Consider the following 13,662-nt stretch of genomic DNA (forward strand, 5'->3'; position numbering starts at 1 on the left):
GTATTTGGTGTGTTAGCCCTTGGTGTATACTGCTGAAAAGGGGTGACACTGAGGTCTACTGCAAACTCTCTCCGTAGGCAATTAATTAAATAGAGGAGCTACGTATCTCTGGATTATGTTAACCCTATTACAGTAGTCTAGCCACTGCCCACGGAAACCCCCTAACTCTCACACGGATAACCATTAAATACCCCCTAATTCTGACCCTCAACCCGAATGACTGAATAGTCAGGGATATGCACGTCAGGATGCATGCCCTGGAGCTCACCCCAAGCATTCTCCAGACAAGGCTGGAAAAGGTTTTCGGCGATCTCGGTAGTCACCGCACTATAATAAAGTCCAAGTTAGCCCCATGGCGTAGTTTCTTGAGATAATCAGGAATGAGAGGCTTAAGTATATCTGATAGACATACAGTATCGACATGAAATGTGGTGGCCAGCGGTCTGGGGCGGGGATGTGCATGGCGTCGATTAGAACTTCTTCTGCGTTGGTTAGGGCTGTTGTTATAGCATCGATGCAGATGCTTTTGCTATTTTGTTGTTGGTTAGTGTATGTACTGGGTCTTTTGGGGATGCTTTGAAGTAGAAGAAGGCTTACGTATTTCCTACAGAGCCAAGGGCTGGCTCGAGTTCCTTTACCACGATGGTAATTCGCTAGTGGTGTGGATGGTTAGTCTGGGGGATTCGGTGGATTTATCGAGTAGTGGCCCACGCACGAAAACAGTCTGTATGATTTAGCTCGTTTATTTAATTTTCTAGTTTGATTCAACTTACAGGCATTCTGGCAGCTTGGTGTTGATGTGCAGGGTGGGATCTAGATGGATGAAATGAACAGTAAGTTGATCGAGGAAATGCAAGAAAGCGAAGAACAAGGGAAGTCCGTCTATTTATTACGCGAGGAGAGTTCTGAATAGCAAAAATTCATCTGAATTAATGGCAGTGGATGGTTCTTTATACTGACGTACATTGGTCATAAAGGTCTAAGTAGCGAATGAGCACCTAGGCAGCTCCTTGTTTTCGTGCGATCAATATTATTGGCACGGTATTTTCTTCGATAGGTCCATTGACTGGATTCGACTTTATTTTTCACATTGACTATGTTCTTTTGAAATGTTCATTTAGGGAAGTATAAGTAGGTCAAGAGTATATATCCACCAGGTCGTACCTATCACCACTACATTAACAACATTCGTAATTTGCACTGAAAATAAACAGCCAAACGCGACAAACCGCAAAATTACAACGAAGCAAGATTTACTTGAATTGAAATAAAAAAAGCGTACATCAAGGGAACAAAACAAAAAGGAGCAAAAAGAAATGCCAAAAAAATTGTGCATCATCCGTGAATCGAACACGGGCCTCGTCGATGGCAACGACGAATTCTACCACTAGACCAATGATGCTTGTTGATGTAAATAGGGACCACTAAAGTGCTACATGAACGGAATTACCGTATGTGCCTAAATCTGGCTTCACCTACCCATTTGCCTCAATACACGACTAACCACCCTGTCCCAGGATTTTATTATCCACGTACACCAAAAATAGGCCAAATAACAATTCATTAACCCATGCACCAATGGATGCTCCGTGTATAGCTGTTGTCTAAGACCATATTGTGTGATAGACTTAAAAAGTACAAACGTACAAGATAACGCCAAGTAGATAATAAGACACCAAACACCGACATAGCCATAGCCAAGTCCATTGTCAAACCAACACCAAAGAAGGCCGCCACTGTTCAATCGTACAGGCCAATCTACAATCCAAGAAAGAAAGGGTTGTTGTGCCGCGCCGAATTCTAGGTGCTGCTGTTGAAACGCCAGCCGCCGTTGAGCCGCAGACGCTGTCGCTCGGCAAGATCCTTCCGGATTTCCTCCTGGGTAAGTCCATCAGGGCCGGACCAGTTTGCACTGCTGGTACGCTCGCGATATTTCTTGATTTTCTTGTCGCCCTTGAAGTTGTCCTCCATGGAGAATGGTGCAATCGGTCCAAAGATCGAATCAACTTCCATACCATCTTGTTGGCGAAGAAGTCCCTCCAGATGCTTGGGTTGAGCCCAATCAGGCACGGGGAACATCTCAGAGTCAGAGTCGTCTTCGTCCTCGCTGTCGGTGGCAATCTCTGGTAAATGGATGCTCTCACCACTGGGGTACTTGGGAGACGGCTTGGCTTGTGCACGAGGGGCAGATCCAGGGGCGGTTTTGGGCGCGGGTGGCGGCGCATGATTAGGTTCGGCAAATGGAATCTTCCCACTTGTGTACTTGGCCAAGCCCATGGGGTGTGCAGGTCGCTGGGGTTGAGCATTATTGAAGGAAGAACCGGACTGGTGTGACATAGATGACTGTGAATGTCCAAAGATGGAGGGCTTTGGAGAAGGAGAGTTAGTAACATGTTTGTAAAGCATTTGGAACCGGTTATCTCACCTTTCTGATACTTGAGGTACGAACAGGGGGCGGCATGGGTGCTCGCACTGGTTGAATAGGATTATGCTCATCCTCTGTCTTTCTGCGCTTGGATTCGCTGGTCGAGTGCACGTTGGCAGGCTTGGAGACTGCAGGTCTGTGATTGGCCTCTTCGTCCATGCCTCTCTTCAGAGGTTTGGCAGGGTTAGGGGCGGGTGGGTTGATACGGCTGCTATACGGTTGCATAGAACCCAAGCGAGAGGGAGGTCGAGAAGCACCCAAGTCACCGCGCTGAGAAGATTGAGAAGATGGCTTCTCGTGTTGGAGAACCGGAGCCTGGAGACCATTAGTGACATGAAGAGATGACACAAACAAATATGCTTACCTCTTTCGTCTGCTGGCTGCCATGCCTTTCGTGCTTCCGAGCGTTTTCCATTTGTCGATTTCTAATGGCCTGCATACGGGCGGCTTTCTCCGGATCCTCCTGGGCCGAGGGCTCGCGGCGCTCTCGTTCGGTTTCAGCACGGCTGCGCATATCCTGTCGGCGAGCCTCTTCTTGCTGCTGCTGAGCTCGCTTGCGATCCATCTCACGTTTTTGTTCCTCCTTTCGGCGGTCCTCTTGTTCCTTCCTGCGCTCACTAGCAAGCTGAGCCTTACGCTGGGCCTGAGTTTGACTGGAACCAGTGCTCTTAAAGCTGCTTGTGGAAGAAGCTGTATGTAGGGAATTGTTACTACCCTTCTTCTTAAGGGTGGGCTTTGCGGCAGAGGTGGGGGCAGCTGTCGACACAGTAGAGTCTCGAACGCTTGAAGACGCCATGGGAATCTGACGGGAGAGTGTGCTGCCAACCCGAATTGACATAGGCTGTGGCGGCTTGGGCTTTTGAACAGCCTCACGAGTCGGCTTGAGAGGACGTCGATCATTTTGCTTGGGCTGAGGGATTCCGAATTTGGAGCCGGTATCCTGAGATGATTCAGGTTCCCGAGATTGCTGTCGCTGCGATTGAGAAGTCTTTGGTGCGGCCTTCTCTTCTGGCTCCATCGAGGATTTGTCTTGAGCGGCTTTGAGTCGTAGGGCTCTTAGCTTTTCTTGCTCCCGAGACTTCTCGAGACGGGCCTCTTCCCGCTGTTGTTCCTCCCGCTGTTGTTCTTCCCGTTCCTGTTCCTCCCGTTCCTCACGCTCATGCTGTCGACGCTTCTCTTCTTTCTCGGTAGAGCTTCGCGTTCGGCGACCTTCCTGACGAGGAGGACTGGTAATCTTGATTGGCTGAGATGCAGTTCGGTCGTTACCATCTGCAATCTCAGCAGTTCGCTTGACACGATGCTGCTCAGGCGACGAGCTTTCCATTCTGGGTGTGTTTCCAGTGCTCGAAAATAGGCCTTTCGCGGATTTCATGATCGACTGCAGTCTCAGTTTCGAAGCACTGATGGGGCCGTCATAGCGTCTGGGAGAGCCCGTCGGAGTGGTAGACATATCAGCAGAAATATGAGACAGAGAAGCGCTTGGTTGGTGGCCAACAGGTCGTGGAGATGAGAATAACGAGGTAGATGATTTGGGTCTTTCTGGCTCTGTTGTGGATTGTTCCTTTTTACTCGCTGTACGATCTTTATCGAGATCGGAGAGCTTTTCCATGATGTCCATGGTCTTGCTCTTAGAAAGCTCCAGCCGTTGGGGAGAACTCAATGGCTTGATCCACTCATCATCATTCGACTGAGACTCTGGGGCTGGTGCCTCGGTCTTCTGGCTAGAGGCTTCGGGCTTTGCTTCAGACTTGGAGGCTGGAAGTTCGGGATAGGGCACTTGCCCAGTTGCCGCTGTAGAAGCGGATGGAATTGATTTCCGTGGCCGGGCTGGCTGGAGTTTGCCCAGCATGCTGATCCTCTCATGTAGGGTCTGAGTGGACTTTTTGCTGTGCATCCTGGTAGCTTGTTCAGGATCCGGACCATCACTTGATTGTTTGTCGTTGTCATTGTCCAAAGCCCCGGAATCGGTATTGTTATCTGCAGCAGTTTGGGTCACCCTGTGACCACCAGTCTGTCGGCCAAAGTAGCTAGGACGTCCGGCAGTGTTCATCTTTGCTGGGTCAACATGGCTTGTCCGAGAGAGACGCGAGCCTCCCAAGGACTTTGATAGCGGTTCCCGCGCAGGGAGCGAGGCGAAGCTCAGGCTACTCTTTCGCACAAGGGGCCTCTCAGGAGTAGAACCATCCGAGGGAGAACCGATATCATCAAGATTATCAAGAACTGTGTCTTCCTTTGTAGTATCCTCCATTGCTTCATCCAATTTTTGAGATTCTTCGGGTTTGATTGTCTTAGCCGCTGGAGCCTTCTCCGGTGAAGACGACGGTTTTGAGACCGGCTCATCGACTTGCTTTGGTTCTGGTTCCTTCTCTTGAGACTGTCTCTCTTGCTTGTCCGCAATCTGCACTGTGGTCTGTGATTTGGTGGTTTTAGTCGGAGTTGATGTGATTTCTGCACTAGATTCCTTCAGACGCGGTTCGACCGGGCGCGTTGTTCGCTTCTGAGTTGGTGTTGGGTCGTTGGGCGGCTCGACGGTCTGCCCTCTGGAGCGGACATCCTCTTGCGCGGAGTGGAAAGAGTCTTCTGTATTTTGCTGAGCAAGCGACGTATCAACCTCCTGAGTGTCAGAGCCCATAGGCTCGTCGGTCTCCATGGGCTGAGTAGAGGCCTGTGATTCTGGTTGCACGTCTGGCAATACCATTTCGTCATCATCTGGCATACCATGATATCCCGAGTCTGTGTTGTATTTAGGGAAAGAGTTGAGGTTCTGGCTGAGATCTGGGTACTGTGGTTGCGACACCCGTTCCGTCGCGTTCTTTGTGCGGGGCACAGCCGATGTGGGCGCGGTGGTTTTGGATACCACACGATGAATGAAGGGACTGGGGCTTGCTTGGTTCTCTAATTGTTTCTGGGCAGATGAAAAGATCTCGCTCAAGGGCTGTAGAGGCTGCATTAGTGGGCGACCCGGTTTCAAGTCAACAGGTGCGATACTCACCACCCGAGACTCTTCTGGAGCGCGTTTCCGTGCGGTTCGAGGAGTTTTGCCTCTCATCTTTCCGGGGGTCTTAAACACATCCGCAAAGTTTCTAGACTGTCATCAGCATCCCACCAACACAAATCAGCGTGCGGCCACTCACGCTTGACCCTTGGAGAAGATCTCGGTCATATGTTCGTTCAACCAGTCCATTTCATGTCGGACTGGATATTCCACCTCTTCCATCTCTTGTTCCACGAGTTCGGCCATGTTCTCCTTCTCTGCGGCGATCCATGGTGCCGAGCCCACGGGCTTTTGCGCCCTCGCGCCTGCCGCGGCCATGATGTAAACAATACGCCGTGTCGCTATGTGTCAGGGGAAAAGTGAAGTGCCGAGTCTCAATGTAGTTGAAGGTTGTAAGTGAGTTGTGAGCGCACAACCATCGAGAATGGGGTGGGTTGTGGGTCGCGCCGTGTTGGAATGGAAGTGAGGTCTTGAGATCAAAACATACGTCCCAAAGTAGCAAGGCGTGGATCACATAAGCGAAGGCGCCAAGGCACCAACTATCTTATACTTCGATCTCTTATATCCTGCTAATTGCCTCAACAGTCATTTAGTTATGTTTCCCGACTGCTCATATGATGGAGCTTCAACTATTAGTCTCAGAACTGTCCTCATCAAAGCTATCTTCCTCGCCAGACTTATCATCGGAAGCAAAAGAATCATACCAAGTCCCCTCGTGACCATCATACACGGAGACCTTGGGATTGAGAAGACTTTCTCTTGAGTCTTATAATTGTACTGAAATTAACTGGAGATTTAATTGAGTCTGTTGCTCTAGAGAAAGCAGAACACCCCGCATGTAGAGAGTCCAAATTTGGGCGAGGCTGAAGCTCCGGGGGCCAACCAAACAGCTTATAAGTGATCTTAAGCAGTGGAGCAAGGAGCAATAACCACTAAGATACTTCCCGGAAGCCTATATATAAGCTCAGACATCTCTTAAGCTATATAAACTATGTAGGGTGATGGAATTTCTCTCTAGCTCTCTTTTCCAAGCACGCCATATGTAGATATTAGCCATGGTTACTAGATAGCTCGTAGTAAGCTACTCGGCATCATACGACACGTAGGCACATATACCGGATAATTATTTTATGGACAAATAATGATTATTTTGCTTCTATTGCCATCTGCATAGGTAATAATAATGAAATAGCCCTGATCTGCAGACTCATAAGAACAGGTTCGTCGACATCATAGCTCTGACCCTCTCTCGGCCTTGGCAACGCACATGACAGCATCAAAACAAGTCTCTTATCTCTTCCCCCCTTTTCCTCGCAACACTTGCTTCAACACTTGACACGCCTGCTACGAATCTATTTACTGCAATCCTCTGCATTTCTCATATTCGTCATGGCTTCTGGTGACGTGAACTACCCCAACACGGGCAGTAAGGTACGCAATCCTGGAAGCGCCGGATGCGAAATCACGTCAATCTCACAGATGCTAACGAGAACCGCAGTATTGCGCTCCTCTTCTTTCCATACTCGGTGACCGTGGCGCAGACTGACCTCGACCTCTGGGTTCAGGCATCAGCGATGTGGTTACCAAGGGTAAACAGCGACACCGGGACACTGGAGAGTTACAACCCTAGCAAATTCGTCTAACCGGTTCTTCAATAGGCCCTGTTGTCGATAACCTCAAGTCCGAGGCATCCCGCACCGGTGGGGAACTACGCGATTTGAAAAACTCGCGGGTGACCCCTTCCACCACCACCGCGGATGGTCAACCGCTGACCCGTATGTCATGAGATCGGTCCTATCGGGTAGCCAGATGCTAATTCTGCCTTAGACTACCACTCCTTGCTGTACAGTCTTCTGAGCGTGGGTCTTCAGAGCTCCTCAACCATGATACCGTTCTAACCGACCCGTCTATACAGTGGGAACAACCTCGTGCGACCGCCGTTTCCTTCGCCAGCGTGATCGGATTTCTCTTTGCGGCCCGTTATCTTCCTCTCCTCCGCTGGGCGTTCAAGATCCTGTACATGTCGCTTGGATGTGAGTTGGTCGCGTGACCCACAATCAGTGGATGATCAGTTGACAATGATGTTATAGTGACCGCCACCGTTGAGATTGCCGGCCAAGTCATTCTCAAGAAGGGTATCGCCAGTGGATTCCGCCCCCGCCGTTACTACACCATTCCCAAGGAGACCGTTGAGGCTGTGCTCGAGGACCTGGAGCAGCTTGTGGACTTCTTCCTCATTGAATTCCAGCGCATTCTGTTCGCTGAGAATGTCCTCCACACCGTTGCGGTATGTTCGAAACCACCAGCAACCAATCTGACTTGAGACCTGAAACTGATGGGTATAGGCTTTCACTGCTGCTTTCACCGGTTACTGGCTGATCCGTTTCGTTCCCCTTTGGGGCCTCGCTGTGATCGCCGTCACCACCACTTACTTCGCCCCTCTGATCTACATCAGCAACCGCGAGATCATTGATGAGCAGATCAGCAACCTCCAGGAGATTATTAATTCCCAGACCAGCCAGCTGAAGGATTTGGCTGGCGAGCGTACTTCCCAGGCCACCGGCTTGATGAAGCAGTACGTTGGCGAGTACAGCTCCAAGGCCCAAGAGTACATCGGCTCCCGCCGCTCCACATCCCCAGAGATGTCCAAGGCCCCAGTCAAGTCTGAGCCCATTCCCGAGTCCGTCATTGCCCCTGTTGCCGAGCCTCTGATCAAGCATGAGGACTTCCCCGAGGCCCCCAAGGTCGCACCTGTGGCCCAGACTGTCGAGTCCGTTGAGCCCACGGAGCAGGCTGCTGAGAAGACCGAGCGTGAGCCGCTCCTGGCTGTTTAAATTGGCCTTTCTGTCACGCCAGGTCATCTCGGTGACCGCGCATGCCAGCTAGGCTGTTAGACAGCGACAGCCAAACACTGTTTGGTGTATGAATATTCTTATTCCGTCACTGGTCTAACTGGATACGCCGAATGACACGCTGGATTGGTTTTTGAGTTATACCTTTGTTCGAATCCTTGGAATACATGCTAAGCTCCGAACACCACATCCTCGTGTCGACGAACCAAAAATTATGCAGGATTCTTGAGTGATGAGCTTTTCATGCCTCTTGTTTTCTCCTTTTTTTCTTCATCTTCCTTTCCAACGCATTTCTATCTGTCTATTCTCCTTCTTCGTCCCTTGTCCATGTCTTTTCTCGGGTTCATATTGTTTCTAATGAAATTACATCAACGTAAATTCATGATTTCATGATTTCGATGCCCATAGATCCGATCAAGATAATCCTGCAATGTACCAGTCCTCGAGCCTCGCGCAGGGACCTCGCTGACTACCCAGTGATGTATGAGTACGACATCAAGAAACAGTCTCTCTCGGGAAGAAACGGAGAGCGCAAGGCGCAAGGCCCTCGACCCAAACCCACTTGGGCATTTGTTCACATCTCAAGCGTTCAACAGTAAGTATCGGGAGCGAGGCAGCCGTTGAGTTTCATCCCGGTCCACTCGCTCGGCTTCTTATTCGCCGCATCGCGATTCGGACCGGCCTGTGACGGTTCTGTTTCCTTTCCATTGTCCTTCCCCTCAACCTCGAAGGCTTGCCCTGTTCAGTCGTGCTCGGAACTGTGTCCCCTCCCTGTCACCCCCAGCTACCCCGGATTCGAGGCCTGTAGTACATATCCCGAGCGTTGCCTGATATCGGTGGTTGGCTTGTGTGTTTCCTTGGGTTGACGGTATGGCGTTGGGTCTATATTGTAGTCTGAGTCCGGCAGTTTGAGGCCTGGGCCTCTTTGTGATGACATTGAATTCTTTTCTCAGAGCGTGGAACCAGTATTGAGTATGAAACGTTCATACTGGTATGATGCCCCTTAATATCCCGTTCTTCAGTCTTTGTCGTGCCTGTTATCCCGAGATCTCGACTATATCCTCGAAACTGCTGATAAACGAGTTAGAGAGCGAGTACCCAACTCTTTGATAGAAACGTCCAAGCGGAACCCAAGGACAAGCTGAAAGAGATATCGCCACTAGATGGCTAGCTGACGACCAAGACGAAGAGGAAGGATCATTTGAAAAGGCCTAAACACCCAACAGCAGCATCCCAATTGAAGAATGGCTTCTCGCCCCTTTTCCAGAAGCCCGGGATCTGAGATGCGTCGCAGATGGAGGACACGCATGTCCGGGTTTACCGCTCTTTGGAACCCAATAGAAATGCAACATAGTGTCTTAGACATTGGAAAGTCGACCTCCTTTCTGGACTTTCGGGCTCATCGGTTGGGAAGCATTGCAGACCGACTTCGATGCGATGGAGCCATATTCACGAAAAACTAGCCCGGTTGTGTTGGCATCTGGTTGAAGCCCTAGCCCTCGAGCTTTCCAGACTCTGCCAAAATTGCATAGCGTCTTGTCGGACACTATATGCACCGTTATTCTGTCGTGTTCTGCATCTGCTGCTTCAGCTCTGGACCGATTGGCGGAGGATGCCCTTGTACCTCTGCCTACTGCGGACTGCATGGGCTAAGTGGGTACAATAGGGGTTGCAAAACGGACTGGAAACAAAGCTAGTATGGCCCTATCATATAAACTGACGATGGATGATAGAATAGGGAAGAAACAGACGAAAAAGTGGGCTCTAACCGCCACCAACGTGTCAGACATCTGCAGAGAAGCATGCACAGAGAGTTCTTTGAGTCCTATACCGCCAGAGTCTTTATGTCTCTGACCAATGTACTAGACTCGTTCGAGCAGGTGGAAGTGATTAGGCTCTCAAATTTGGTAGTTTACAGGAATATATTCTGTGATAAATCAAAGAATGACCTAGAGAAAGCTAATTCAAACCCTTAGATATAGTCAATGGTTTGACAGTCAGCCTTGAGCATCTCTTCAAACATCTAGACTTCCTGTACCGCCACTTATCTACTTTAGGAAACAGGCTTGAGATATAAGCGTGGGGTACACCGAACTATAGAAGCATATGTTACCTTTCTCAGCATCTTTGATCCGGTCAGTAGTATATCTCTGCAGCACAGCATCCTTCAGATGCACTTCCTGGCGAAGGACTCGCCAGCAGGCAATGTCAGTTCCCGTTATAGCAAGGAGTATGTTTCCCTGCAGCTTGCCGTGTGGTCTCAGACCTCTTTGAGCCCGTTGAGCCATAGGATATGTAGCTCATTGGGTCTTCCCATTGGGCCATTGGTTCGCGATCCTAATCCTCCGGTTGCTGCAGCACCCTTGCTCCGGTACTTCTGATGCCAAGTCTGATCTGACATGGGTGCTTCGATAAGATTTTCGTACTCTTGTCTGCGAGAGCAAAACGGTAGGACGGTTGAGCTTTACCCCGGGATGTTAGGGCCACAAGGCAAGATCCATGGCATACCTAATCGGTAGCTTTTCTGCAGACTGCCGTAATGGGCTGTTTGCACGCACTGAGTGCATCTCTATCCAAAGAGAATCCAGGATATCCACATGGTGCCAATGGTCCCTGAAACGGCTGACTGCCATGCTTCTTTGGCCTCTGTGTGTTTGGGTAGTCGCAACAAGTGAAACAGGTAGTGCCTCGAGAGACGAGAGACATAGGTCTCAAATAATCGCTTCCTCTGCCAGCGGTATCAATGAGAATGACACAATGCACACTGCATTGCGGTCAGTCCAAAGTCGAAGACCATTGGGATGCCTCCCATTGCTCCAACCACGGAGAGACAAACAGCCCGTGGACTCGTCCAACTTGAGGCCCATGGAGGCAAAGTACCGGTGAAGCCACTTGCATGAGGGTCAGACACTCTCCCGAGTGCTTTGATTTTCACCGCTGTCTCTCTCCTCGAGCCTGTATATATGGTACAAGCAGCAAACACCTGTACTCACCCCTCAAGCAGTGCGGAACAAACCTTCGAACAAAGGTGAGGGATTGTCTTGCTTTGCTTTGTTGGTCTGTTCAAGCTTGACTCTTTGAGTCTTCTGGAAAACGCCATTTATTCCTGGAGCCTTAATTTGCTTCCGCTGCCCTACTTCTGCTTTCTTCCCCCCGACAACTTCTCTTCTTCTTTCTTGCTTTCCACCCTGTAGCCCTTGAACCTTTCATTCATGATTCCTATCAATTCACTTTTGAACCACGAAATCGAGCCCGAACGGTCTTACCGTGTCTCTGCCTCGCTGAAGCGGCCGAGGATGGCTAAAGATGCCCCAGTCTTTCGCCCTGGTAAGATCCAGGGCGAGTGCCGCTACCCTCCTCACGAGAATCGTGACGAGGAGCTAGAGAGAGCTCATGAGCAGTTTATGATGAAGCCCATGGGGTCCATTGCCAAGTTCCCTCGTCATATCCCCTATGCCAGTGACAAGAAGTCCTTCCAAGAGAAGACTGGCCGTGATAGCTTTCATGGTATGTACTCACCACATATATTAATAGTAGTTGCTCTTGTTTGTTAACTCACCCAGTCTTTCAATACACGTTCAAGGTCCCCAATGAAGAGAAGGAGTGGCATGTCATGTGGGACTACAACATTGGCATTGTCCGGATCACGCACTTGTTCAAATGCAACGGCTATTCCAAGGCAAGTCAAACTCGAATACATCCAATAACTATGGATCTAACTATAATAGACAACCCCAGCCAAGATGCTCAACGTCAACCCAGGTCTCCGCGATATCTGCCACAGCATCACCGGCGGAGCACTCTCCGCTCAAGGTACGATGTACAACTCGCCCACCTTTAGTCGATATACCCGAAAGGAAAATACAACTAACACCTTGTTCCTATTGTATAGGCTATTGGATGCCATTCGACGCCGCCAAAGCCCTAGCAGCAACTTTCTGCTGGAAAATCCGCTATGCCTTAACTCCGCTATTTGGCAACGAATTTCCAGCCATGTGCATCTCCCCCAACGACCGAAAGAACTACGGTCGCATGGTCATCCCACCAGAGATTATTCGGCGCGCCACAGAGACTGCGATGTACTACCGCTCTCTGGAGGTGCGCAACAGCACCGTTCACCCGCTAACGCCCCCAAACCGCCATCTCCCTTCCATGACCCATCACCTCCTCCATGGTCCGGAGACATTGACCAGAATACTTGAGACAGATGGTGATGGTGCTCTCAATCTGCGTCTCTCGCCGTCTAAGATTCCTCATCACAATTATGCGGACAGTGTTGCTAGTGTTGCTGGTGTTAGCAGTGCGAGGGACTCATCTATGGAGCCATTCTGCATGTCGCTTAAGAGCACTTCGCCTTCGAGTTTCACATCTATCAATCATCCACGCACACATGCTGATCCTCACTTGCAACCTAAGACTATTATCGCTGCTATTTGTAAGTCGATGCGTCCTGATCATGCCGCCGAGGGTATCAGCGAGGACAGTGATACGGACAGTGATGGATCGTCGAACGTATATTCCACACCAAACTGCCCCTCGATGGATGGGATCATGGACATCACAAAGCCTGGAGATATCGATGGTATACCCTCAGACATGGACACCAGACCGAGCGACTCTGATGATCTCACCTGCTCGGACGAAGAGTGGGCTGAGGATGACGCCAATGATGAAGACTACCGAGGGTCAGCCCTTAAGAGAGATGGCGATGTATCCCACAGTACCAAGACTGTCTCTCGCAGTTCAAGACCGAAGAAGAACCCGAGCCGTAAGACTCGAGCTCTACCTCCTCGGTCGTCGCCCCACTTCGCCCACGAGGTCAAGGCTGCCGAGGCCCTGCTCCATCTGCATAAGAATGAGTTGGAAGCTAGTGAGATGGATACTGCGATGGAGGATCTCGGCTCGCCTTTCAGCTTCGTTTCTCGGAATTGGGGCCATAACCATCGTAAGCGGCGTCGTGCCTCCTATTGATTTCTTTTCTAGAACGGCTTGGAGCTGAAGAATTCTGTGTGGCGGTGATTTCTATGCGTTTTATGACTTGATGCTTTGTTGGATGTCCAAAGTATGTGTGGTCGAGTCGGTCAGGATCGATTCTGTCCGCATCATGTGAATGAGTGTTAAAAGTTCGGCGGACTTTGTTTTCTTTCGTATGACGTTTTGAAGAAATTTGTCTGAGAATGAAGTATTTGTTTGAATCATGACTGGGTATGGGTAGACTGGACGGCGTTAGGGTGGATATCAATCGAAATTGTTCTCATTCTCTCTTTGTGCTAGCATTCTACACCTTCAGAGGAACTAGTCATTTCCTTGCTTCAACTAACCGAATTTCTTGTTACCAGTTCATCTACAAAGCAAGACGACATAAATTAAATAATGTTCACTACTGATAC

General features: G+C 49.9%; 6 protein-coding genes across 6 annotated transcripts; 2 read left to right on the top strand and 4 right to left on the bottom strand.

Moving 5' to 3' along the window:
* Positions 1–194: 194 nt before the first annotated feature.
* N7446_003371 (uncharacterized protein) lies at positions 195–779 on the bottom strand (the record flags this gene model as incomplete). Its single annotated transcript, XM_058512120.1, has 5 exons — positions 195–327; positions 413–529; positions 598–653; positions 716–724; positions 774–779. The coding sequence occupies 5 exons, from the start codon at positions 777–779 to the stop codon at positions 195–197; spliced, it is 321 nt and encodes a 106-aa protein (XP_058377656.1).
* Positions 780–1,800: 1,021 nt separating this feature from the next.
* On the bottom strand, positions 1,801–3,221 carry N7446_003372 (uncharacterized protein; the record flags this gene model as incomplete). Its single annotated transcript, XM_058512121.1, has 3 exons — positions 1,801–2,367; positions 2,426–2,740; positions 2,790–3,221. 3 exons carry the CDS (start codon positions 3,219–3,221, stop codon positions 1,801–1,803), a joined length of 1,314 nt encoding a protein of 437 aa, XP_058377657.1.
* A 154-nt stretch (positions 3,222–3,375) lies between these two features.
* N7446_003373 (uncharacterized protein) lies at positions 3,376–5,738 on the bottom strand (the record flags this gene model as incomplete). Its single annotated transcript, XM_058512122.1, has 4 exons — positions 3,376–3,463; positions 3,505–5,360; positions 5,418–5,508; positions 5,560–5,738. 4 exons carry the CDS (start codon positions 5,736–5,738, stop codon positions 3,376–3,378), a joined length of 2,214 nt encoding a protein of 737 aa, XP_058377658.1.
* Positions 5,739–6,809: 1,071 nt separating this feature from the next.
* On the top strand, positions 6,810–8,254 carry N7446_003374 (uncharacterized protein; the record flags this gene model as incomplete). Its single annotated transcript, XM_058512123.1, has 7 exons — positions 6,810–6,846; positions 6,986–7,009; positions 7,079–7,195; positions 7,248–7,279; positions 7,336–7,453; positions 7,511–7,707; positions 7,766–8,254. The coding sequence occupies 7 exons, from the start codon at positions 6,810–6,812 to the stop codon at positions 8,252–8,254; spliced, it is 1,014 nt and encodes a 337-aa protein (XP_058377659.1).
* Positions 8,255–10,532: 2,278 nt separating this feature from the next.
* N7446_003375 (uncharacterized protein) lies at positions 10,533–10,905 on the bottom strand (the record flags this gene model as incomplete). Its single annotated transcript, XM_058512124.1, has 2 exons — positions 10,533–10,704; positions 10,781–10,905. The coding sequence occupies 2 exons, from the start codon at positions 10,903–10,905 to the stop codon at positions 10,533–10,535; spliced, it is 297 nt and encodes a 98-aa protein (XP_058377660.1).
* Positions 10,906–11,484: 579 nt separating this feature from the next.
* N7446_003376 (uncharacterized protein) lies at positions 11,485–13,243 on the top strand (the record flags this gene model as incomplete). The annotated part of the gene is made up of 4 exons (XM_058512125.1): positions 11,485–11,779; positions 11,836–11,951; positions 12,001–12,085; positions 12,165–13,243. The coding sequence occupies 4 exons, from the start codon at positions 11,485–11,487 to the stop codon at positions 13,241–13,243; spliced, it is 1,575 nt and encodes a 524-aa protein (XP_058377661.1).
* Between the last annotated feature and the right edge of the window lie 419 nt (positions 13,244–13,662).

The sequence above is a fragment of the Penicillium canescens genome (genome assembly GCF_028828765.1).
Source record: "Penicillium canescens strain IBT 15451 chromosome Unknown utg000002l_segment0_segment0, whole genome shotgun sequence".
In the NCBI taxonomy this organism is placed as follows: Eukaryota; Fungi; Ascomycota; class Eurotiomycetes; order Eurotiales; family Aspergillaceae; genus Penicillium; species Penicillium canescens.